Source organism: Colobus angolensis, unplaced genomic scaffold (genome assembly GCF_000951035.1).
Source record: "Colobus angolensis palliatus isolate OR3802 unplaced genomic scaffold, Cang.pa_1.0 Scaffold73, whole genome shotgun sequence".
In the NCBI taxonomy this organism is placed as follows: Eukaryota; Metazoa; Chordata; class Mammalia; order Primates; family Cercopithecidae; genus Colobus; species Colobus angolensis.
Window position 1 is genome coordinate 4,696,231 of NW_012121043.1, and position 24,324 is coordinate 4,720,554.

Below are 24,324 nucleotides of genomic sequence, written 5' to 3' on the forward strand. Positions count from 1 at the left end.
CCTTTTTTGCTCTTTTTGGTTGCTGCTAAAATTAAAAATTTTATTCTTATTTAGTAATTTTTCAAAAGAATGATCTTTATTATTTTCCCAGAAGTATAATTAGATAAACTCTGCTACTTACATTTAAAAAAAAAAAACAAAAACAAAAAAACTATCTTTTTAAGAAATAATTGGTACAAGACTAGTGTTTGTGAATGTAATAAGCCTAAGATTTGGTGGTTTCACATTAATAATTTTTTCCCAATATTCCCAGGGATTGAACATTTTTAAGTTTTAATTTTGAACATGTAAGTCCTAGTGACTTATTTCATTTCAGTCAAACATGGATACCACAAAAGAATTTGTACATAAAAGACAGAGAGGTTATCTGATTTGGCTACATTTGTAAAGTGTTGTGGTGGCAGTTTTCATAGTCACTGTTACCCTATCCTTTGCTAAAAAGAAAGCAGTGACTTTTGAGCCCTTAAGGAATAAGAAATAAGGGTTCTTATAGATTGAGCTTAATGAAAATACTGGGGTTTTTTTTTGTTTTTTTGTTTCTTTTTTTTTTAACCTGCTTTTTCTAAGTTTTCTTTAGGCACACAAAAAAAATTTAACAATTGTAATCAAACAAGAGGTTGCCATAGAAAGAATAGAAGAGTATCTCTGTTACTGAAAAGGATACAGCCCAAAGCCACATTTTGTTACCAAATGAAAAAGTTATTTATGGGGGAAATTTCAGAGTACCAGAGAAGTAGAATGTGATACGAAAATGTCAATACTAATGATAACACCTGTTAGAAAACCTAAAATGACCATCTGTCAGATGATTATGTTGCACACACTATACTGTGTGCTCTGAGGGGAGTATCTGGTTATTGCAAGAGCTAATGGAAAGGGGCTCAAGACTGTGACCCTATGGAACAGAGAGAGGAAGCGGTCAGCCTATGGGCTTTCTGTTGTTCGACTTGCACAGTGATGTATATTTTACTAGCATTTGAATGTTTTTAGAAAAAACCTGGTACTCTCTTTTTGGCCAAAATGCATTTCCTACCGTCCTAGTTGCCATACTTCTCACCTGATCTCTGTGGGCCTAATTGAAATATGTACTCTTATTTTAGACACTCCTCTGTTAAAACAGACCAGGTTTTCCTGGTCTCAAAAGAGACCTGTGATGACTTGTCCCTTTTATGCCATTACTGTGCATGAAAAGGTGTTGGCAACTTCAGAAACACAGATCAACCTTCCAATTTCCTCTCTGTAGAAGCTGAGGATTCAAAACCATTCTAAGCTTAGTTGTTTTAGTAGTCAATTGGATTGGTATTGCTGTAGAGGAAGCCTGAAGATTGTGAAACCAGATTTCAGGTGCCCTATTGTTGGAACACCACATTCCCCCAACAATTTGAAAATACACACACACCCCCACCATCCCCAAACACTGAAAATATTTATTTGACTGGACAAATCCTTTCCACCTTTAGAGATGGAAAGGTAAATTGTATGAATGAGTTTATCATCAGCCGCCTTTACTAGGTAAAGTTGAATGTACCAAACTAGTAGAAATGACAAACATCTTTCTTCCATTTTAATGGACAACTCTACTGAATTCCTGAAGACTTAAAGAGCTCACAAATATATAAGAGGGAAAGACTATGGCTAAAGTCAGCCTTTGTCATTGATTCCCCAAAGTATGAACATATCAGTCTACACAGTGAATTATATGTCATTTGTTTAATTGAGGTTTAGCATTCTAAATGGCATTAACCATTTTCTGTTCTGAAGATTAATCAAAATATATTAAAGTCTTATTTTAATGTAGTTAGAAAGTAGTCTCAAAACAATACAAATGAGTTTTGTATAATACAAAATAATACAAATGAGTTACTGGTATTTACTGGTTGGGAAGGCCTCAGGAAACTTACAATCATGGTGGAAGGTTCCTCTTTGCAGAGCGGCAGGAGAGCGAATGAGAGCCCATCTAAGGGGAAAGCCCCTTATAAGACCATCAGATCTCATGAGAACTAACTATTGTAAGAACAGGATGTGGGAAATCTCCCCCGTAATCTTCACTTGGTCCCTCCCACCACACATGAGGATTATGGGAACTACAATTCAAGATGAGATTTGGGTAGGACATAGCCAAACCATATCAGTTAGCAAAGAATTGCTATTTCACTGGGCACACTGGTTCATGCCTGTAATTCCAGCACTTTGGGAGGCTGAGGAGGGAGGATCACTTAGGTCTAGGAGTTCAAGATCAGGCTGGGCAACATAGGGAGACCCCTGTCTCTACAAAAATTTTGAACATAACCAAGCATGGTAGCATGGCACCTGTAGTCCCAGCTACTCAGGAGGCTGAGGTGGAAAGCCCAGGAGACTGAGGCTGCAGTGAACAATAATCATGCCACTGTACTCCAGCCTGGGTGACACAGCGAGATTCTTTCTCAATAATAATAATAATAATATAATAATAATAATTTGCTATTTCAATAGTAAGTATTAAAATAATTTATTTTAGGGAAAAACATGGTTCCCAATACTGGTAGTGTCTAAACTTGAAAAGAATGACCTTATGGATGGATGTTTGATGATACCGATTACGATCTAAAACATATTGATGATGTAAGCATATATACATGCTTATTTTTGTTACATAAAGAGGAAACATTACCAGAGGAATCATATTTAAAATGCAGAACAATCACTAATCTAGATTTATACTGCATGACATTTCTATTTGCAAGTTTCAAAGTGCATATATACATTTTTGCATATATACATATACATTTATGTATACATGATCTGGCTTTTAGCAAACTGAAGAATCCCTTCCCTAGTTAATGTGTGAGACTGAACAGTATAATTTATTTTGTAAGCATTCTAATTCAACAATAAAATTTGGTCTAATTGTTACCACTTTTGTTATATAAAATAAGTTAGATAAGCATAGCCAGCAGATTTACATTCCAAATGCAAAAAATAGTCACTATTCTAAGTTAATATCACATTACAGTTTGCTTCTACTAGCATGTTTCAAGGTAATGCATTCTTATAATTTAAATAAATATGTTCTTTCCGATACAATTCTCAGAATTAAAATTAAAATCTCAATATGTCAAACTTTTTCACAAATAGTAAATCGGATTCTAATCAATTATACCAAAAGTGATCATGTCTTGTTATAGAAACCTGGATAATTTTCCAGATTGTGAGATTTCAAAAACATTATAATTTAAAATTAGGTGATACCGTTCACATTTGTAGCCATTGTTAACATTACACTCCTTCATTTAACAAGTATCGCGTGCCTAATATGAGCAAGAACTTTCCCAAGTCCTGGAGAAATAACACCAAACAAGCCAGATCTCTTCCTGTCCTGTTGCAGCTTATAGACTAATGGTTTGAGGCTCAAGAATCCATAAAGCATTATTTTCTACATCTACATATCAAAAAGCTAATATTTAGGAAGAATAAAAAGATCGAAAATTAATGTTTCCACACATCTCTTTTGAAACAGTTCTATCAGCTATATGCCCTAACTTTTAGCTTCAAAGTATCAATTCTGATTGAGGCTTATTGCTTAAAGGTAGTAATAAAACTATAAGACACCTCCAGCTCTAAGTTCAAAACTTTTAGTTCAGACAAACTAGTAGAGTTGGTAGAAAGCAGAACATTGGCTAATTAATTTTCGAATTGGATATTTCTTGCGATGTGCTTTACATATGTGTCATTACTGACTTAAATGTTAAAAAACTAACACACATAATTGGAAAAGGAATCTATAAACTCATATGCACACTCATATGTCAGTGTATGTGAGAGAGACAGAGACAGATCGTTTTATTACTGTTAATATATTTGGCTTAAAATGTATAATGTGGCTTCTGAGAATAATTATTTCAAGTAAATAACATCACTATAATTTAAATTGTTGGTTTCTTTTTTTAAAAAAAGGTGGAAAAGTAAAGCTTCTGTAAAAGCTATTGATATAAAATGATTTTAAGTCAACCAAGTAATTCCTGTTTTTCTTGAGGAAGAGAAAGGAATGAAACGGGGGGGAAAAAAAAGGGCTATTATACAGTAGAAAAATCTTATCTGCACTCAAGATGCTCCTTAGAAATAGAAAATAAACTCTGATTCAGACTTGTTTTCACCCGTTTTTCTCTTTGCCTCCGGTTGCAAAACCAAACTCTTACTACTTCTTTCTCCAGATTCAGTTCTTCAGCCATCCGCATGATCTCTTGAGAAGAAGGTTTATTCTGTTCTCCAAAGTGTCTCTCCAGAGCATCTTTAGCAGCAATGCTGGGGTGGGGTGGATATAGGGGGTGAAATTATGTTGTTTTTAGTGAAGTTTGTGGTGGATCAAAATTAAGGTAGGTTGAATTTCCTAAATATTAACATGAAAAGGAAACTAAAAACTCTGAACACACTTGCAAGACACTTTAACAAGGAAAAATGTATAATTTGTTAAATGTGTAGATGTTTTGTCTTATGCAAGGTAGAGTTGCACCAGAGTCACAGAAAGAATTAAGTAAGGGACCCAGGCTTTCTATGTTTATCCCACTTTGTGCCACCAGAGGGCACTGAGTTCTTGAAAAGAAAATGAACGTGTTCGTAGACATTTCTAAATATCTCCCCAAAATCATTTAGGGCTGTTTTCAATAAAGAAAATCTCTAGTGAACAACTGACCAGCCAAAACAAAACCTGTCTTTTAGTATTTCCTAAGCATGTCTCACAGAAACTACAAAAAGATCAATGAACAATCTTTCTGGGTTGAAATGCAAGAGATCATGTTGAACTTTAAGAGACGGAAACACTGATTACTAGTGTCACATTTTTAAATACTACAGACACCATGGATACTACATTGCCAGAGCAATAAGTTATATCTAAAAGGGCAGAAGATATGGCCACTCTCTTAGAAATGATTGTTTTCTTTCTGTTTGTATTCATAATTTCTGGAGCAAAAGTGTTCTTGAATCAAACAATACATAATTTTCCATCAAATGTTAAAAATTATTAGCTCTCCATTTCTCACAGTTATTACTTTTTTTTATAACTCATCCTGTTTCTTCATTAGACTTCATTCACTTTACTTTTATTTTATTTTATTTTATTTTATTTTATTTTATTTTATTGTTTGAGACGGAGTCTCGCTCTGTTGCCCAGGCTGGAGTGCAGTGGTGCAATCTCAGATCACTGCAACTTCCACCTCCCGAGTTCAAGCCATTCTCCTGCCTCAGCCTCCTGAGTAGCTGGGATTATAGGCACCCGCCACCATGACTGGCTAAATTTTATATTTTTAGTAGAGACAGAGTTTCCCCATGTTGGCCAAACTCGTCTCGGACTCCTGACTTCAGGCCCGCCTTGGCCTCCCAATTCACCTTACATTTATATGTTATGTTACACCTGCATTACACTCAAATGCTCATTCCATTTATAAAATACCAGTTTTGTCCTCAGTAACTTTTAATATAAAGAATACCTTATAGTTGTTCTTCGTTTTCTTTTCCTTTCATTTGCTCCCACTTTTTCATTGTATAAAGCTATAATGTGGAAAAGAGAGATAATTACAAATACAAAGTAGACTTTTTGTAAAAAACTATCTGATTTGGATTTCAATTTGTTTTCATAAAACAATGCAAAATAAAAATGCCAGACATTTTTGTCTTAAATTTTTGCAGTCTAAGTCATTTTCTATTACAAACCTTAGTGAAAAATATCAACGCAGAAATAAATGTTAACCTCGCAAAGACACTTTCTACAAATAATATCCTTACTTTACTTTTGTTGGAATGCTTGCTGTAACTACTCTCAAACCTCACTGTTTATCCAGCTCTGACATTTGTATGAGTAGATAATTTTATCTCATTAAGTTGCATATCTAGCAATTGCTTATATTATTTACTTGGAAGACTGGTGTGTGCAAATGTTTTGTGTACACTAATATTAGGATGCAAATGTGATTCATATATAATTTCTCTAGTATAAAAGAGAGGAAAAAAATGGATGTGTAAAAAAATAAGCATTTTACCCCTTCATGGTAATGCCAACTTACCTTGTAAGCTTTCCTTATATAGGTTATTCTCTCCTCAATAAATTTATCTCCATACTTACATTGCCCTTCCTTTTTTGTTGTTGTTTTTAGTGTCATATAACAAAATGTTTATTTTTCATCTCAAAGAGAAAAGGAGGAAAAAAAATCCCTCAAACTTCCTGCTTTAGCATTAATCCTACTGATTGAAGCCATTATTTTTAGGTTAAAACATAGCACTGCCTTCAGAGACACAGTTTAGTACCTCCTACTTGCTCAGCTTCCTCCAGCCATTTGGATAATATTGCTTTCAGTTTGCATGCATTTTTAAAGCTGAGCTGCAGATTTTCAAATCGGCAGATTGTTGTTTGACTGAATTCAGAGCCATGCACAGCTGCCAGGGCCTCCCCAACATTTGTTTGGGTGTATCCTGTGAAGGGACAATAAAGACCATCAACTCCAACTTTCCAAAAAATGTTAATTTTGGTTCATTGTCACACAAATCTTTGTATCTTTGTCAACTATTACATACTGTTTTTTAACTATACAGTCTTGGCAAATCAGAATTATTTAGTAAGATTCATTATACTTTGAAGTACTTGTCCAATACTTCAAAATATATTTCTTCTAGTTAATAAATTACTTTTATCTACTCACCGAAATAATTCAGATAGAAACATCTGCCATTCATAATATTTAGCCAGTGTTTAGGTGTATCCTAAACACTTTATAAGGCACTTGAAAATTACAGCTCTTTTTATCATTATTGTTAAATATCAAATAATATATGCTCAAAAATCTTTAATATATTAACTATAATGCATAAAATATATGGTTATATATCATAAAATTTTTTATTTCAACTCTAAAAGATTCAATGATATTGTTGAAGGGTACCAAATAAAATTAAGAATTATTCTGCTTTCCCTAAAACTGTGTTTATTAAGAGGTTATGCTTATGCATTTCACGTATACCTCTGAGCCCGTTTTATAGTTTTTGGTATTGCCTCTGTCTTCAGACTAATGATCCTTATTGTTTGTCCGAACCATTTTTAGAGTACAGCTGAAATAATCAACATATAATCTGAAACATTCACAGTAATACAAATAGAAAACTGAAAATGAATTTCACAAAGATTCCTACTGCTGTGTTCACTACAGGTAATAGCTACATATTATTTCAGGATCTAAGGCTATATACCTATATGTATAAAATGGTTGCATATGATGCCCATCAATAAATATTATTATTAAATTACCTGTGGTTCATTCTGCAAGTGCAGAGGTTTGAACTGTTATTTCAATCCATTAAAACATATACACCACTTTATGCAATTTAACCAAAGTTAATTGTTATAGTTGTTTTATTTTAAAAACACTTCAATAGAAAATGAGCAAAGACTCTGAACAGATAGTTCACAGAGAAAGAAACAGAAATGATTGTCAAGCACATTAACTAATACACTTTATAATCATAATAAAATAAATTTTAAATGAAATGGCAGTGAAATGTCCCTTTGACCTGTCTGATGTACAAAGATCTAAAAGATTAACAGCATATTTTTTCCTTCAACCACCATTTATTTATTTTGTGTTCTAGTTACACTCTTCTAGATGCTGGAGATATCATTAAGCAGAAAATAAAAAGAAATAGATTTTAAAAACTCATGCCGTTTTGGAGTCTATATAGCCTGAGGATGTTGAAAAAGATTCTCATGGTGACAGTAAAATTTGGTACAACTTCTCTAGAGACCAGTTTGACAACATCTATCAAAATTACCAGTACACATACTTTTGATCAAGCAACTGTGCTTCTAATATTTTTCCTACACATTTATTTATATGGATGCAAAATAACATTTATAGGGTTAATCATCGTGGCCTTGTTTCTAACAGTCAAAGATCAGAAACCACCTGAATTTCGTCAGGAGAGGACTGGTCAAATAAATTGCAGTATATTCATAAAGTGGAACTTGACAGCTCCACAAAGGAAAAAGAGCTCTAGAAAAATTACTACCAAAAACTTCAAAAAATACTTATGTTGGGCACAATACATATATTTGCATCTATATTTGCTTATCTATCCATGAGCTATCATTGGAAAGATACACAAAGAACTAACAACAATGATAAACAGAAAAAACAAGAAGAATTACATGTCACTTACACTCTTTTGTACTTTTGGATCATATGAAAGTATGGCCTCACACATTTCACTACATATTAATATATCAATATGTACGGTTCAAATAAAATATAGATAAAAATGGGCACTTCGAAACTAAAGTTGAGGTCGGTAAGTTTTGAAAGTATTATTAATTTTAAAATTCTGTATTTAGGCTCTTAAGAAATTATCAATAAACAAAGGTTTTTGGAGGATTTCCATAACAATTAACTACGTCCGCAGTACAGATGAAGAATGACAATTATCTTATACATTTGAGTAACATATAAGAGATTTAACCGCAATAAAGATTTGCAAACCAAGTTCTTTTTCCTGTTGCCTTTAACAAGCACATACCTAACTTAATTCTTCTCACTTTAAATTCATTGGCAAACTTTTCCAGTTCTCTGATTTCTGGAGAATCCATGTCTATTGGCTCTTCCACCAATTTACTTTTCCGCCTGAGTTCCTGCTTGAAATCAGCAGCTGTGGGGTCCTCTGCCAGGAGAGGCTGGTGTAAAGGAGGAAATCCATGACTCAAAGTGTGGTCAGGAAATTTATAAAGACAAGGGGTTAAACTACCTGTGAGTAAACAAAGAAATAAAATGAAAAAGACCAATTGTAATTCTTCCTTATTTCTATATAAGAAAGGATTTTACCTGATTTAGCCCATTATTCTGCTCTAGCCTGTCTCAATACTTAAAAGGTTACCTTACATTCAGTCTTCTGAGGAAGGAGTCAAAGCAGCTTAGTAGAATTGAGATTATTTATCTTCTACCTTCTCCAGAGCAGCAAAACCAAAGATAGGGTTAAAGGAAAGAAGCAGGGGACTGCGAATAACTAAAATAGAAACAAACAACTTCTCTCGGAAGTGTACATTTTCTATCATGTTTTTCTCTTAAATGACACCTATTCCTGGGAATCTGAGGTTGAACTCTAACCAGAATCTATGCATTGAACTCTGTTTTCTTAATTCATTGAACAAATAATGGGTGATGTTTGTTGTAATCATGGCACTAAATGCTTCAGCTAAGTGCTATGCTGAGAAGTTTTCTTGTGATTGGGAAATTGATTCCACAATATTAAAATGCCCCCCTATTTAATCAGTAAAAACTTGATTTTATTAGGAAAAATCACATCTTTTTTAATTATATGAAGGTAGGCAGAAAAAGAATGATAAGAATATAAAATATATTAATATGGCTAAATAGGCTTGAGGAATGATTAAACATTAACAAAAGGTAACCTCGAAAGTTCTATTAAAAAGTCACTAACAAGATTTCTTGAAAAATATACAATAGAATAATTTCTTGATTATTATTTAAGGAAAAGCAAAAATAAGTAGCAAGAAAGTTTGCAACTTTATATATGATAAGTAATTACCCATAAATGATAAAGCATTGACTCTATTGAGTGGATACGTTAAATCACAAAAAATGTAAAAAGGTCTGAAATTATTATACAATCGCTTCCAGACTTCCTTCTTCATTGGAAGAGTCTATCTCAGTTGGGAAATATAGGTGAGAGAGTAGTATATAAGCCAAATTCCAACACATTTTGTTTCTTGTTTTCTTTATCAATGCATTACAATTTTTATGGACAAAGATTTTACTTCAATTTATATTAAATGACATGTCTAGTGTGCCTTCTGTATCCATGGGTTCTGCATTCATGGATTGATGCAACAGTAGATTAAATACATTTAAAAAATAAAGTAAAAAATAACAACACAGAATAAAAATCATACAAATAACACAATACAATATAACAATTATTTACATAGTATTTGCATTGATTTAGATATTATAAGTAATCTAGAGATGATTTAAAGTAGAGAATGTGCCTAGGTTATTTGCAAATACTACACCATTTTATACTAGGGACCTGAGCATCCAAAGATTTCAGTATCCTTGGGGGTCCTGGAATCAATGTGCCACATATATAGAAGGATGATAGTGTAAGCAAGACATTTTTATACAAAAATATTGAGTAATTAATCATTTTCTTATAAGTGTAAATATTTTAAAGTAAATTACTATGGAATACATGCAATAATGATTCTTAGAAACTTACTGAAAAAATACATCAAGAGTTCATGCCACCTATAATTACTCTACACATACATTCTCAAGTCAAAGACATGAGTAATAGTTTGTCTTCCAGAATACATAAATCTTACATTAATATATCTATATGTAATGAGCAAAGAATACCGCAACTCAGCAAATTGTTGGTTTATATTATTTATATAAAAATATGTAATTATAAAGTGCACCCCATCTAAAAGGGTATATTATTTTCCTAAAGCAAAGTAAACATACAAATGAGAGATTAAACAAATCATCATAAAATAAATTTATCTGCTTTCAAGCTGGGAAAAAGATGTGAAAGAAACTATTTTTGTCTTTAAAAAATTCCTGCTACTTTTACAAACCAAAATTATCCAGGTTTACTTTTGTAAAAGTCAGTTAACTATCCAGTTTATGCTTTATTGTGTGGCATCTTGATCAGCCCAGAGAACATTCTTAAAAACACTTTCACCAACTTTTATTATATAGCTTTGTTTATTGCGGTGGGGTTCATTTTTAGCTTTTTATTAATTTTAGTTTTCTGCTAAATTAAAAGAAGGACTAATAGATGTAAAAAGAAAACTGATGACATTTATGTTAGCATCTATTTAATCTGATATTTATCTGAAGAGTTGTCTTGTGCTTACACTTTCAGAATTGATTCACACATATATTTATAAAACCTTCACTTCTTTTATTATTAAGGTCCATCAGGTATCACTTAATACATTTAATGATAAAATACCCTGAGAAAGAGTACAAAGAAAAGCCAGGCTACTGTTAGATTGTGTACATTTAGCATATTTTAAGACACTTTAGATGACTCATTTAACCTATGTCAAATTATGTTTATTTTATATAAACAATTTGTGTGTTTTTTACATATGCATACTATAAGGTCTGAATTTGTTATCAAATTTTATTATTATTTTCAATTTATCTTGCTGATCATAATCATGTGCTGCTACAAATCTTCTATGCAACACTTTGTGTTGCATTAATTTCACATTTGTCATCACCTTTGTCTTTATACAAAAAAAAATGAGTCAGGGAAGATATATATTTTTCACCATAATTTACAATGTAGAAAATTTAAGTAGAAAGAAATTAAATAACTTTCCTTCAGTGCCCAACGAATTAACTTTGCAGTTTCAACCAGAACTAAAGTCTAGTAAGCATTGCAGCAAGCCACATCAAAATAATTGCCTGGTTCATTTTCCAGGCAGTTTATACTCACTAAATTAAATAACTTCCCTTTAAAAGGTTTTCTCTGCATTTAAACACCTTTGGCTATTTTAAACAAACACTTTTAGACAAAAAATATTACAATAAAATGTATATAAAATGTGTCATTCCTATTTCCATAAAATTATTTATTTATTTATTTTTGCTTATTTATTCTTTATTTTTAGAGATGGGGTGTCACTCTGTCTCCTGGATTGGAGTGCAGTGGTAAAATCAGAGCTCACTGCAGTCTCAAATTCCTGCCCCAAGCCGTCCTCCCACCTCAGCATCCTAAGTAGTATCTACAGGCATGCAGCACCATGCTCATCTAATTTTTTAAATTTTTTGCACAGATGGGATCTCACTGTGTTGTCCAGGCTGGTCTTAAACTCCTGGCTTCAAGCAATGCTCCTGCCAAAGCTTCCTAAAGTGCTAGGTTTACAGGTATAAGCCACAGAACCCAGCTACAAAAATTGAAAGGTAGTTTATACATTGTAAGTACTCTGGTGAAGTGGACACACAGAAGACAAATTTGAATGGAATCCAGGAAAAATACACAGAAAATACCATTCTCCAAGGTTTGGCATCCAGAACAAGAAGCAAAATGTGTTGTGTGATACATTTTTTTCTTTTTCCCTTTTGCTTTTGGTTTTTTTTTTTTTTTTTTGGAGACAGCATCTGGCTCTTGTTCCCTGGGCTGGAGTGCAGTGGTGCCATCTTGGCTCACTGCAACCTCTGCCTTCTAGCTTCAAGCAATTCTCCTGCCTCAGCCTCCTGAGTAGCTTGGACTACAGGCGCCTGCCACCAAGCCTGGCTAATTTTTGTATTTATTTATTGTTTTATGTATAATTTTATTTATAATTTTTTGTTTAGAGACAGGGTTTCACCATTTTGGCCAGGCTGGTCTCACATCCCTAACCTCAGATGATCCGCCTGCTTTGGCCTCCCAAAGTGCTGGGATTACAGTTATGAGCCACTGCACCTGGCCCACTTTTATTTTTCATTATATGAAAATATCTACAATTATCTGCAAGGTCACAGATTTCCTGGAACTAACTTCACACAGAATTTCATCACAACCATTTAAAAGAACAGCCAAACCAACTTCTGTTTGTAGCATCTGAGACTGCATTTGGGGGAGTGTGGAGAGTGATTGGAATGACACGTATAGCAATACATGTTTCAAATCTTTTTAAAACCTAGATTACTGAAAAAAGTAGAAATAAGATGAAAGATGTGGTGAGTCATGTGCAACAGAGGTCTCATCAACATTTTCTGAAACATGGATAAAGAAAAATTATCTTGAGGCCTGGACAGCACACACACACACATAGCTTGGAAGTGTTTGCACACCGTAGTTCCAAATACATTTTCACATTGAAGATTAATTCACCAGAGCCTTTCTAAATTGCTGTGTATGCACTTCTGTGTGACAGAGGAGGGAGCAGAACAGAGGTAAATCTTTTAAAGCAGGCAATGGGGGTCAGAGATAGGACTTGCCTTACTAGGCGCTGACTCAATGTACCATAGCATGGGGCAAATTGATCTTTGCAGCATGTGGTTAGCTTACAACATCATCTCAGGTTACTGGCTTGATGCCTTAAAAAACCAACAGGGGAAGCAGAGGGACACAGTAAAACACGCCACCCTGCTGTGCTTGTAACACGCACAGGAACATGTATCTGAATATTTGCATATATTCCCGTGTTCCTTAGGCATAAAAATTCAAAGGAAATTATATACTTCCACTGTGATCTTTTCGCTTGTGTGCATTGGTAAATCCTATCCATGTACAACAGGGGCCCATTGCCTGTTTGGTTTAATTTGAAACGCCTATTTCTTTACATACAGCCTGTGACTGCTTTCCTGCTACAATGACAGAGTTGAATAGTTGCAACAAAGACTAGAAAGGTTGAGATATTTACTGTCTGGTTTTTTATAGAAAAGGGTTGCCAATCCCTAGTCTGGAAGTGAAAATACATCATGTTACTGCTACCAAAAGACCTTTCATGATGCAGAAGCAAAAGATCTTCCGAATTACTTGTTTCCTTGGAGTTGTTACAACCAGAACAATTTAGGGCCAAATAAAGCAAAGAACTAAGGAAAAGAAGTAAATTAAGAGAAAAAAATTTCAAATTTCAAAAAATGAAAAGATGGGTTCCCAAATAGACTGTTCCCCCTGTCAATTGTCAGGCTGATTTCCACTTTCTTTTGTGTTAGCCCATGCAGCAAGAATATTTCCAGCCATAACAATCTTTTCTTTTAGTATCCGTTTGTCATCAATAAGAATTGGATGCTCATCATCTTGTTTAAGTCCCAAACTCTTGGGACTTAAACCCTGTTTAAGAGTTTGGGACTTAAACAAGGTTTTCTTTTTGTTTTGTTTTCCCCTTGAAATTAATTTTTAAAGCAAGGACTTCCACACCACTTCTTGGTTTGACCACTACATCATGTAGAGGGTGGGTTTAACATTCATCACAGTGAGGTTGGTTTGCTGTTTCCACAGGACAGCAGCAAGGGTGAACCCTCAATGAGCTTGTTTCCTGAATTGTGCTCTCCTTCAGATACTGGAGAACAGAAACAATCTCTCAGAAACCCAAAAGTCCGGGTTGTGAGAACTTTTTTTTGATATTTCGTTTTGTTCTGTGTTTATCTAGGAGAGACTTTGAACAGCATTTGTCATTCTCGAGTTTTCATTATTTGTACTGTAAGGTGTTGAATTTGAATTCTCTAAGTTCTCAGGAGTGAAAGGACAGAAGGAATGTAGCTGCAAGAGTATGTGAAGAGAAGGTCAAAAGAGAAATCATTTTGAGCTGACACAAATTTGCTACTACTCAATCCCAATAGAGTTGTAGTACCCACCGCAACTTAGATATGAAGAGACCGAAACTCAGAAGTGCTAAGTCCTTTGAACAATGTTAGTAATTAGTTAATGGTATGGATAACTCAGTACTCTCAATTAGTCATTCTCTTTATTTTGTCTGCACCTGGACTCTTAGATATGGTGAATTCATCTGATCATTAAAATTCTACCTACCAACCTGACAAAATATTACTTATAGCTCTTCTTTTCCTGTCAGTTATTAATTTAATGAAATGCTCAAACTAAATGTAAGCATCAGAGTATGGGTAATGACATAACCATATGAAAGTAATTTCATATCTTTTAGAAATATAGTTCTTTCTGTAGCTTCACTTTTATATAGAGTATGTGACACCATGTCATTGGTGTTGTTAAGACATTTCTGTGGATTGTTTGGAAGTGGCTGATTTGATTCACGCCTTAAGACTTCTCAGAAAATTCAAATGACACAATCAGGTTTCTATTGTGTACTTTATACATTTCTCTCTTATTTATCTTTTCTCTTTTATTTCTGTATTGCTATATTTTGTAACTCAATTTATGCAGGTTTACTGGGGATAAAGGCAGGAGAGTTCAGAGTCTCTAAGATCTAATGTCTCATGAAGCAAATGCTAATACTGAATTACGTCCCAATATAGACATTCTGACATTTAAAGCATATCACATTTTAACAAAATTTTTGAGAGAGATTTAACAGTCCCTCTCAAAAATATTCAAATATCTTTTTGCTTGTGATGGTGAGTTTTTCTTTCAGTCGCAGAATATATTTAATTTTAGACCACAGCGATAGCTCCAGACCTTGGTGTAAGTCTGGTGCTCTTGATGTCACTAAGCCAGGGTTTTGAATCATTTTGAAAGGTTCTTCCGGGGCCATTTTAATTGTAATGAGGAAGTGGTTCATGGAAGAGGGTTTGCTGAGTTCCTGCTGGGGGAAACTTGTATCAGAAGGACATGAGCTGCCAACACTCTCCATGTGAACACTGGCATATTGGCTCCAGTCCTGGAAGCAGGAAGGGTGTTAGAATTCTGAGGCCAGCTGCAAACTCCCGACGCCAGCGGTGGCCCTCTCTGATTTGGCGGGGTGGGAGGTGGTAGCAAAACTATCTGATGGTATTTGGGCAAGAGATTATTGGCCGCTGGTCTGTGACTGGTTTTAATCTCGGTGCCAACCTCAATCAACTGGCAGGGACTGCCTCTGTGCTGGGTTAAGAGAGAAACTAACGACGTACCTTGGTTCCTGGGAGTTCCTCTAAATGAACTGTAAGGTCTTTCCTCCAGGAAACAGCAGCATGTGTTTGTCATTTCCTGTCTCCTAATCAAAACGTTGTAAAGGCCACAGAAAGCATTCCACCCGCACCTCTAGTAGCTAAACACATTTGTTTTACTACTTTATAATGAAAGTAGTTCATCATTGAGGAAGGCTATTCTCATTAACTATGAATACTATTTAAGCATGTTGATCATAAATAATCCATTTCCAGAGAGGAAGAAAATATATGGCTTTATTTCTTAATTATTAAAAAAAGATATCAGAATTTACAGGTCATCGTTAAGAACCCCAGTCTTCATTTAACCATAAATGTTAGGATACTGGTTTATTAAGAATGTTGCTTGATAGAATGTAGGAGAAACTAATATTTTCCTGGATTATTATTTTAAAGTTTTAATGTTTTATTTAGTCTTAAGTAGACAAATTTTGAGACATCAAAGGTTAAACAATTTAATTAAAATTAAACTATTTGCTCCATTTTATTTGAAAAATTATAGGAATAAATCAATATTTGCTTGCTTTTTTTTGTTTTGTTTTGTTTTTGTTTTTTACTGCTTATCTGGATGATAACAAAACACAAGTCAGTTGGAAAAGATTTCCCTAATAGATGATTCCTTTATCCAAAGTTTCTCCCTCATTATCACACACATACACATGCACACACACATTTTCTCACACAGCTTTAGTTTGTCATCAATAAGAGTTCTTTTCAAAGAATTTCTTTAAAAATAAACCAACAAATGAAAATCTTGTGCATAATAAAACTGTGCACTTTTTAAAAGTGATTAAAATCTTATGTGGCCATGCCATGAAATTAAGCAAGAATTTTTGATGAATAGATCTCATAAGCCAGATCTGCCCATTCCTCAAAAACTGTGCTTCAATGCTTTTCTAGAAAGATCAATAAACAGGTAGCTATACTTGATACAGTCATACTTTACTTATTTACAGGAGAAAAGTACGTAACTTCAATGATTTCAATCTAAGACTCATTCAGAAGCAATTCAGAAAGGGCTGCTAAAGCCTGAAACAGCTATCACTAAAGCCCCTGCCAATCACTCTTAGCTTCAATCAATGTCTTATTTATCTTTATGGACCAAATGTCCAGAAGGAATATAATGATGAGGGGAGGTGTTCTGTACACCTGTGCTGTCTGATACGGGAATCACTAGCCACATGTGGTTATCGAGCACTTCAACTATAGCAAGCGCAACTGAGAAACTGAATTTGAAATCTTATTTTATTTTACTTAGTTTACATTTAAGTTTAAACAGCCACATGAGGCTAGTAGCTACTATATTTTTAGTGAAGTTAAGCCTGCCAATAGCATCAAGTTACAATTAACAGTTTGACAATAGTGAATTTGAACAAAAACTATACAAAGCAAACTCAAGAAGCACAGCAGTTCAGGGACATGTGAGAAGGGAAATTAGGTATAACCCCTATGGTCTCTGCGGGTGTCACAGGAAACAAGAAGTGGTGATTTTTAACGGTAATTTTGAAAATTAAGGAATCGAATTTCATGTCACACTCTGATCACAATTATTTCAGGCCCAGAAAATCCATCTAATTGTCCCCAAATACAATAACATGTAAAAGACAACTTTTCTTACCTGCCATCACTCCATAGGTTGATGGCTGGTTTCCATAATGGCAGGAAGGAACAGAATAATGAAGTCCCGTTGCTGTGTTTCCCAACGTTGTCACCGAGAAATGTGTGCACAAACATTTAGGAGTTTGGATCAAAGACAAAATAGATGGGACTGGTAAGAAAATGTATAGGGATTCAAGACACATTCATTTTATTTCAAAAATACACATTTATGTGGTTCTTAAAGTTATATGCCAATATTTTTTCTCATTTTGGGTAAGTTCTCTGATGAATAGGTTAAAACTAGGGGGTATCAAAGTTTGTCTCATGTAATGAGATAAAAAATCATCAAAACGAACTTCATTAATTATCCTGTGCTCTGTGCTGTGGCGACGAGTGCCTCGTGAAGGGGTGACTGAGCAATTTGGACCTTGGCTTTTTGGGACTTGTAGAATTCTTGTAGGTTCTGTTCAATGCAAACATGGCAACTCACCGACTAGAAGAATAGTCCCTTAAAATTCTTGTGTTGCATGATATTATAAAGCAGTCTGTATGAATGAACACAGAAACTATCTCTTGAACAGTGTATTTTTGCTTATTTGTCTGATGAATCTGCTTCATCCAGGTGGAAATGGCAGAGCAACTAATCTTTTATTAGATACAATCATAAAAATCTCGCCAATTCAGAGTGCTATTAAAAACCTGTAACAATATATGATCTATTTATTTTGATGTTGAAACTATGAGGTTGTAAGTTGTCTGCATATACACAATTGATACAACCATTCTAATGATAAAGCTGGTCAAAAAATAAGTTCATTGATTGAGTGACTTAACATCCATAAAGCCATAAAGCCGTATATAAACGTAACTATTCATAAATGGTTGTATGCTTCAGGAAATCAATGTGTATTTTGAAAGTAAATTGGAATTATTAGACTTTTATTAAGTTTTAAACACAAATCATCAAGTTGAAAGGGAGTGCAAAATATTGACAATAAAACCACTGGTCAATATTTCCTTATATATTTTATTTTCTCAATTTTTTTCCTTCATATTCTGAATATATCGGTTAGTTTTCATAAACATAACTATCTTCTTTAATAAATGAGATGTTATAAAGTACAGTTAGAATCCTTTGAGAATACCGATATGCAATCTAGTGATTAAAGACATGCTTTCTCTTCATAAAGTAAAATATATTATTTTAAAATAGAGAAAAATGCTTAATTTTTAAAAATCTGTATTCATTTTTATTTTATAACTAATAAGTCGAACTAAAGTCATTTTGCAATACAATGATTACATATAAAAGTCTTACTGTGCATTCCAAAATTAAACAAATTATCATTAAGCACATTTAATACTCAAGTGTTCCCATTTAAGTCACTGTTTCTATAATAGTTCCTTAGACAATTAGATGTATATGATTAAAATTTCATTAAAATATTATAAATCAGTGCTATTATCATTTAAAACATTTGTAGGTCACTTTTATTAATTATAATTCTTTTTTAATTTTAAGGCTTAAATAATGTTTGCGTTTCAGATTTTCGGAAGTTAACTACAGGATAGGCGAATTTACTAAATAAATTGTTACTTATTTTTAAGTAAACAAATGGCATTTTGGGCATAAAATTAGATTTTACTAGATTATTACCTCAATTCTGAATTTTATTTTCATGCTGGCCAAATTATCTTCAAACACAGAAATAATATATTATTCTCATTATCCTCAATCTACAGGATGACATACTATTTAAAATATATGATTAGCTATGTGTTAATGGCTTAGATTTTTTTATAGCATATATTTTTGATAAAAATTCTTTATTATCTTTTCCAAAAATGATGTTGGAGGATACTTCCTATATTACCCTTTACATTAAATTATAGAAATCTTTGGTGGATTTCTGTAATTTAATTTAAAAGGTAATATTGAAAAATCTCTACATCAAATGATTTTACCAAAGTCTAAATATCTGACCTGTAGATTCTTTAAAATCCAGAAGATTGGTGCCAAACTTACACATATATTTAGAAAGTGCTTAATAATAATAAAAGATAGAGCTTAAATCCTTCAAATCAGAATATGAATGTATCACCTCTACTTTTGATTTCTAAATGTATATAATTTCATTCCTAAATATGAGGCAGGTTGCATTTAAAACAAATGGAATGTAAATATTATATTGTTATTGAATGCAAGAAATTTACTCAATTCAAGTCTCTGTCCATTTGTAAATCAACTTTAATACACTTTGTTACTGCGTAAAGAAGGAACACATTGACAAAACATACGTATTTGGCTGATCGTGTTGAGCCTTTGAATTCTTAAGTTTAATTTTTGTTTTGAAAAGTTATGTGAGAAAAATGTTAAAACATGCTTATAAGTGAGGTAAGTCTCTTCAGAATGCAATCTTGAGAAAATTTACCTTAGTTAATGGGCTTTAAATGCCAAGTTATTTGTGGCTATAATTTCTGTATCTTACGCTAAAAATATGTTAATTAAAACTCAATTATTTTATTCTATGAAATCCATTGTTGTTGATATTTGGATTTTTCTGCTGTGGTTAATATAAGGTTTATAGCTGTTTTTAGATAGTAGTAAATGTAATTTAACAACCAAATAAATCTTTAAGATAAAGAAGTAGCACCTTTTAAACATTACGTTATTTTATAATATTCATTTCATTTGCTCGTTATTCTATAAATATTTCCATTAAATGGTTTTTAGATTTAAAATGTCCAAGTTCACTCTTTCCTTATGTAGAAAACAGATTTTCTTTCTTATAACAAAGCCAACAATGATTTAAATTACTATACTTACTAATATTTCTTTAAAAAATCTTTGGCATGTTGACTTTTTAGATATGCTTAATACTTACTTCACTTAAGACAAATTAAATTGGAGGGGTAAAATGAAAGAAGCAAAGAGATTTTTAACTACCAAGATTCAAAGCATTCATTCTGAAATCTTTAGGCCCCGCCAGATGTAAACTGTCATAGAACTCAGTACCTGTAGACATCACATTGGTGGCATGGTTGGAGACTGGTAGACACTCGGCAGCACTGTGATGCATTATCAGAGGCAGGGTTGCAGAGGCGTCAGAATTCAGGGGTATAAAGGTATCAGCCGAAGTAAAAGCTTGGCAACTCATTCCCACAAGAGAGTAGAAAAATAAGGAGAACCGCTGCTCCCCAAATCAGAGTTTTATTATATTACTGTCTCAAAGGGCCGATTCAATTCTCACTACCTGCATATATACATCAGGAAGGCTCTGAGGCACCAGGAGGGTGCGCGCTAGTATTTATATTGCAAGGAAATCCCTTTATACATGTTAATAGTCTTTTCCCAGGAGTATTGCTTTATCAATCTGAACCGTCTTCCTTTTTCACCCAAACATAATCCATGGCAGAAAAAGAAGCTGATTCTAGGGTATAGATGGAGGGGAAGGGAGAAATCTGAAACCTTATTTGACGACTTCAGTAGGTCAGACCTTTTAGAGAGGAATCAACAACTTTGAAAACGTGTCCCTCAAAAAAAAAATGCCACTGTAAACTGAAAAATAGTAGGTGACTTTTTGCTACTAACATGATTGCGAATGTATAAATATGAGATGTTTTTAAACAACTTCTCATTAAATCTGTGATATAACATGAAACGAAGTGCAGACTATTATACATAACCTTAAGAAACTGAATATTTAAGATTATATTGAGAGAAACATATAAGACTAAATATGAGAAAATATGTTGTCAATTACTGATTCATACTCAACAATGCACAACTTTTACAATGAGATCACTTGGACTCAGGAAGGGGAACATCACACACCGGGGCCTATCACGGGGAGGGGGGCGGGGGGAGGGATTGCATTGGGAGTTATACCTGATGTAAATGACTAGTTGATGGGTGCTGACAAGTTGATGGGTGCAGCACACCAACATGGCACAAGTATACATATGTAACAAACCTGCACGTTGTGCACATGTACCCTAGAACTTAAAGTACGAAAACAAACAAACAAAAAAAAACGATGACAACCAATATAAGTTTTACTATATTAGAAGTGGAAAATGGAAAAAAATTGGATAAAATGTAGTAATGATAGGTTAGTGCAAAAGTGATTGCATTAATGGCAAGAACCGCAATCACTATTACACCAAAGTTAAATACAAATAAGATATAGGTAATTGTATCTTTACCTCGATTTCAGTTTACTCATCAAGAACCCAATATTCAGTAAGCTGTTACTAGATGCTGACAGTATTCTAGGTATTTATACAGTTATGTCATGCAAGTCTCACAACATCTATGTGAGTTATGTACCTTGCCATTCTCACTAAGCTAGACTCTGCCAGAGGCTGAGATCTTGGTGGTTCTGCCACAAAGCCTGAGATAACCATGGTAGTTGCTAACTAGATGCAAACTTTTCACACAAAATATATTGACTTTATATGAGAATGAAAAAAAAAATACGCTACAGCCAACTATTTGAAAGATAAATATCAGCATCAAAATTTTACAAATTATGAGTATATAATGAGTAAATAAAGTACTATTTATGTATTGTATGTTAAGGTAATATAGCAAATAGAAGTAATCGAACAGGAATAGATATCACTGATGTGAGTAGACACTAATTTTGTACTATGGAATGTTTCAAGATAATTTGGAATTGGTTGCTTTGTGTCAAATTTAACATTAATATTGATATGACATTTTCAAAAAAATTGAACACTTTGTGAGTAAGTAGCTGATATTTTGAAGGAAAATATGTAAAAGCTTGCCCAAATCATTAGATATGGAATGAAAATATTTATTCTAAAAATGACATTTTTTTCATTCTGAATTCTATATCTTTGAAGCTCTATTAGTCTTTTCTAATGAGAGAAAGTTTCAAGTAATCGAAAGCATGATTGTACCCTTGCAGAAGTCTGATCTTTTTCAGACTTCACATGTACAAAAAAGTGATTTTCAGTATTCTATTTGGAGTTTCTGTTAAGAAAATTAAATAAAAATATGTTTATTGGGCATCATGTATGTTAAAAATTAAATAATATTTATAGAAAATAGAATTTGAAAATGTCCTTTAATAATTTTACTGTTGTTATATAGAGTCATTGGAATATGTTGGTAAAGTGTGTGAAAAATATACTTTATGAAGTATACTGAAGATACTTTATGAAGTAGCAGAAAATCTGCCTAGCAAACAATAAAAAAATTTCCCAGTTATTTACCATGATATCTAAAAATTTTTAAATTGCAATCTTAGAATTTCCTCCATAATGATTTCTAAAAATTAAACACCTGTCCTGTTAAAATGAGGTTAAGTCAGGAAATAAATGTTTCCATTACAGTCTTCTACTATGTAATATGTCCATAGGATTACCTGGAATGTACCCCTTTATGATAGATTCTTAAAAGTAGAAATACTAAGCTTAAGTCTTACAAACTTTTAACATCTTGAAAACATTACTAACTTGCATTTTCAAATAACTAATTATATTATGATTTTGATGTAAACTATCAGGAATAAGTCAAGCAAAAAAGAATTGCTTATTATCAGGAGACTCGGGAGTTCTTTGGCACTCACAGAAAAGAAGGAAGTCAGGCCATAGAGAGACTGAATAGAAAATGAGGGCACACCTTTCTGACTCTCCTAATCGCTTTTTTTTTTTTTTTTTGTCTCTCACTGTTTTCCTTCTCTGTGGAATAGCTTATGCTGATTCTCCATCCATGATCACCTCAAAAATCTCCAGATCATGCCTTAAACTTCAAGGAGACAAAGAGACTCTCTTGTAGCTTCTCAGTCGACATTTATGAGATTTTTTTTTTTTTTTTTTTTTGAGAGTCTCACTCTGTCACCCAGGCTGGAGTGCAATGGCGTGATCTTGGCTCACTGAAACCTCTGCCTCCCGTGTTCAAGAGATTCTTCTGCCTCAGCCTCCCAAGTAGTTGGGATTACAGGTGCTTGCCACCACACCTGGCTAATTTTTGTAGTTTTTGTGGAGATGGCGTTTCACCATTTTGGCCAGGCTGGTCTCGAACTCCTGACCTCAAATGATCCACCCACCTTGGCCTCCCAAAGTACTGGGATTACAGATGTGAGTCACTGCGCTGGGCTGAGAGAAATATTCTTATTGGCTATAACTTTTTGGTAAGTTCCAGAAGTATAAAGGTGGTTCCCAGTGGTCCACACTTATGAATGGGGAGGATTGTTCTAGATACATTCAGATGTTTGTAGACAAGGAGGGATAGAGCATTGTCTTGGAAGACACCCTTAAAATATGACTGATGCTCTTATACCATCTTACACTAGCATTAGTGCTGCAAAATTCACAATTGTCTGTCATTCTCATTGTTAGTAATAAAGTGTAAATACGTATGCCTTATTCATCTGATAGGATAATATTTTAATCTGAATTTTTAATTGCTAATATGATCTGTTTTCAGATTTATATTTGCTACCTGTATTTATCATTTTGTTAATTAAGAGGTTCTATATTTTTTCCTTTTATTTAAAGGCCATTCAGACAGTTTTATTGTCCATTTGTGTCTTTTACAAATACACCGAAAATTTTAATTTTCATTGTTTTGATTATTGTATGATTAAAATATTCTTAATGTCTCCTCTTCTAAATTTATGCTGGACTTTAGTATACATAGTATTTTATGTAAGAGCTAAATATTTAGTTCATTTTTTGCATGCATTTTTAATGATTTCAGACTTTAAAATTCTACCTTATCCAAAGGCTGATTTATTTATTTTTACTTTTGTTTTGTTATTTTGGCACCTTAAGAAATTTTCTATTGACATTTTAAGCTGCCATATTCAGTATGTTTCTAGAGCTCATTAATAATCACTTAGATAATAACACAAATTGTAGCTTAATTTGAAAACTGTCAGATAAATAAGGAGAAAATTCTGCTTCAATCTAAGTTGATAAAAGAAAATATGCAGAAGAGAAGTCTTCACCAGGTGTTTTTAGCCTAATTCATTCACTGTATTTCCTCTTAAATTAAGCAAAGGATTGATTTTTTTAAATACTCTGAGTTTCAAAAGAAAATCACATTTTGAGAAAAATATATATAACCCCAGAAAAAATCCTATGTCATTCTAAT

General features: G+C 33.2%; 1 protein-coding gene across 2 annotated transcripts; it reads right to left on the minus strand.

Annotated features, from left to right (window-relative positions):
* Positions 1 to 3,584: 3,584 nt before the first annotated feature.
* Positions 3,585 to 20,481, minus strand: POU1F1 (POU class 1 homeobox 1). Of its 2 annotated transcripts, none has more exons than XM_011927585.1 (6): positions 20,215 to 20,481; positions 17,218 to 17,289; positions 8,536 to 8,760; positions 6,280 to 6,444; positions 5,466 to 5,526; positions 3,585 to 4,281 (listed from the first exon to the last, which is right to left on the minus strand). In XM_011927585.1, exons 1-6 carry the CDS (start codon positions 20,354 to 20,356, stop codon positions 4,071 to 4,073), a joined length of 876 nt encoding a protein of 291 aa, XP_011782975.1. In that variant the 5' UTR covers positions 20,357 to 20,481; the 3' UTR covers positions 3,585 to 4,070. The 2 variants fall into 2 exon arrangements, with proteins under 2 accessions (XP_011782975.1, XP_011782974.1); XM_011927584.1 differs by having other exon boundaries at positions 17,218 to 17,367.
* Between the last annotated feature and the right edge of the window lie 3,843 nt (positions 20,482 to 24,324).

Bases quoted from the DNA above. Each gene is read 5' to 3' on its own strand.
- POU1F1 (XM_011927584.1), bottom strand. From the start codon at position 20,356: ATGAGTTGCCAAGCTTTTACTTCGGCTGATACCTTTATACCCCTGAAT. The intron at 17,368-20,214 runs GTACTGAGTTCT...TTTTCTTACCAG, and splicing joins CACCAATGTGATGTCTACAG to TCCCATCTATTTTGTCTTTG. The intron at 8,761-17,217 runs GTAAGAAAAGTT...GTTTACTCACAG, and splicing joins AACCTATGGAGTGATGGCAG to GTAGTTTAACCCCTTGTCTT.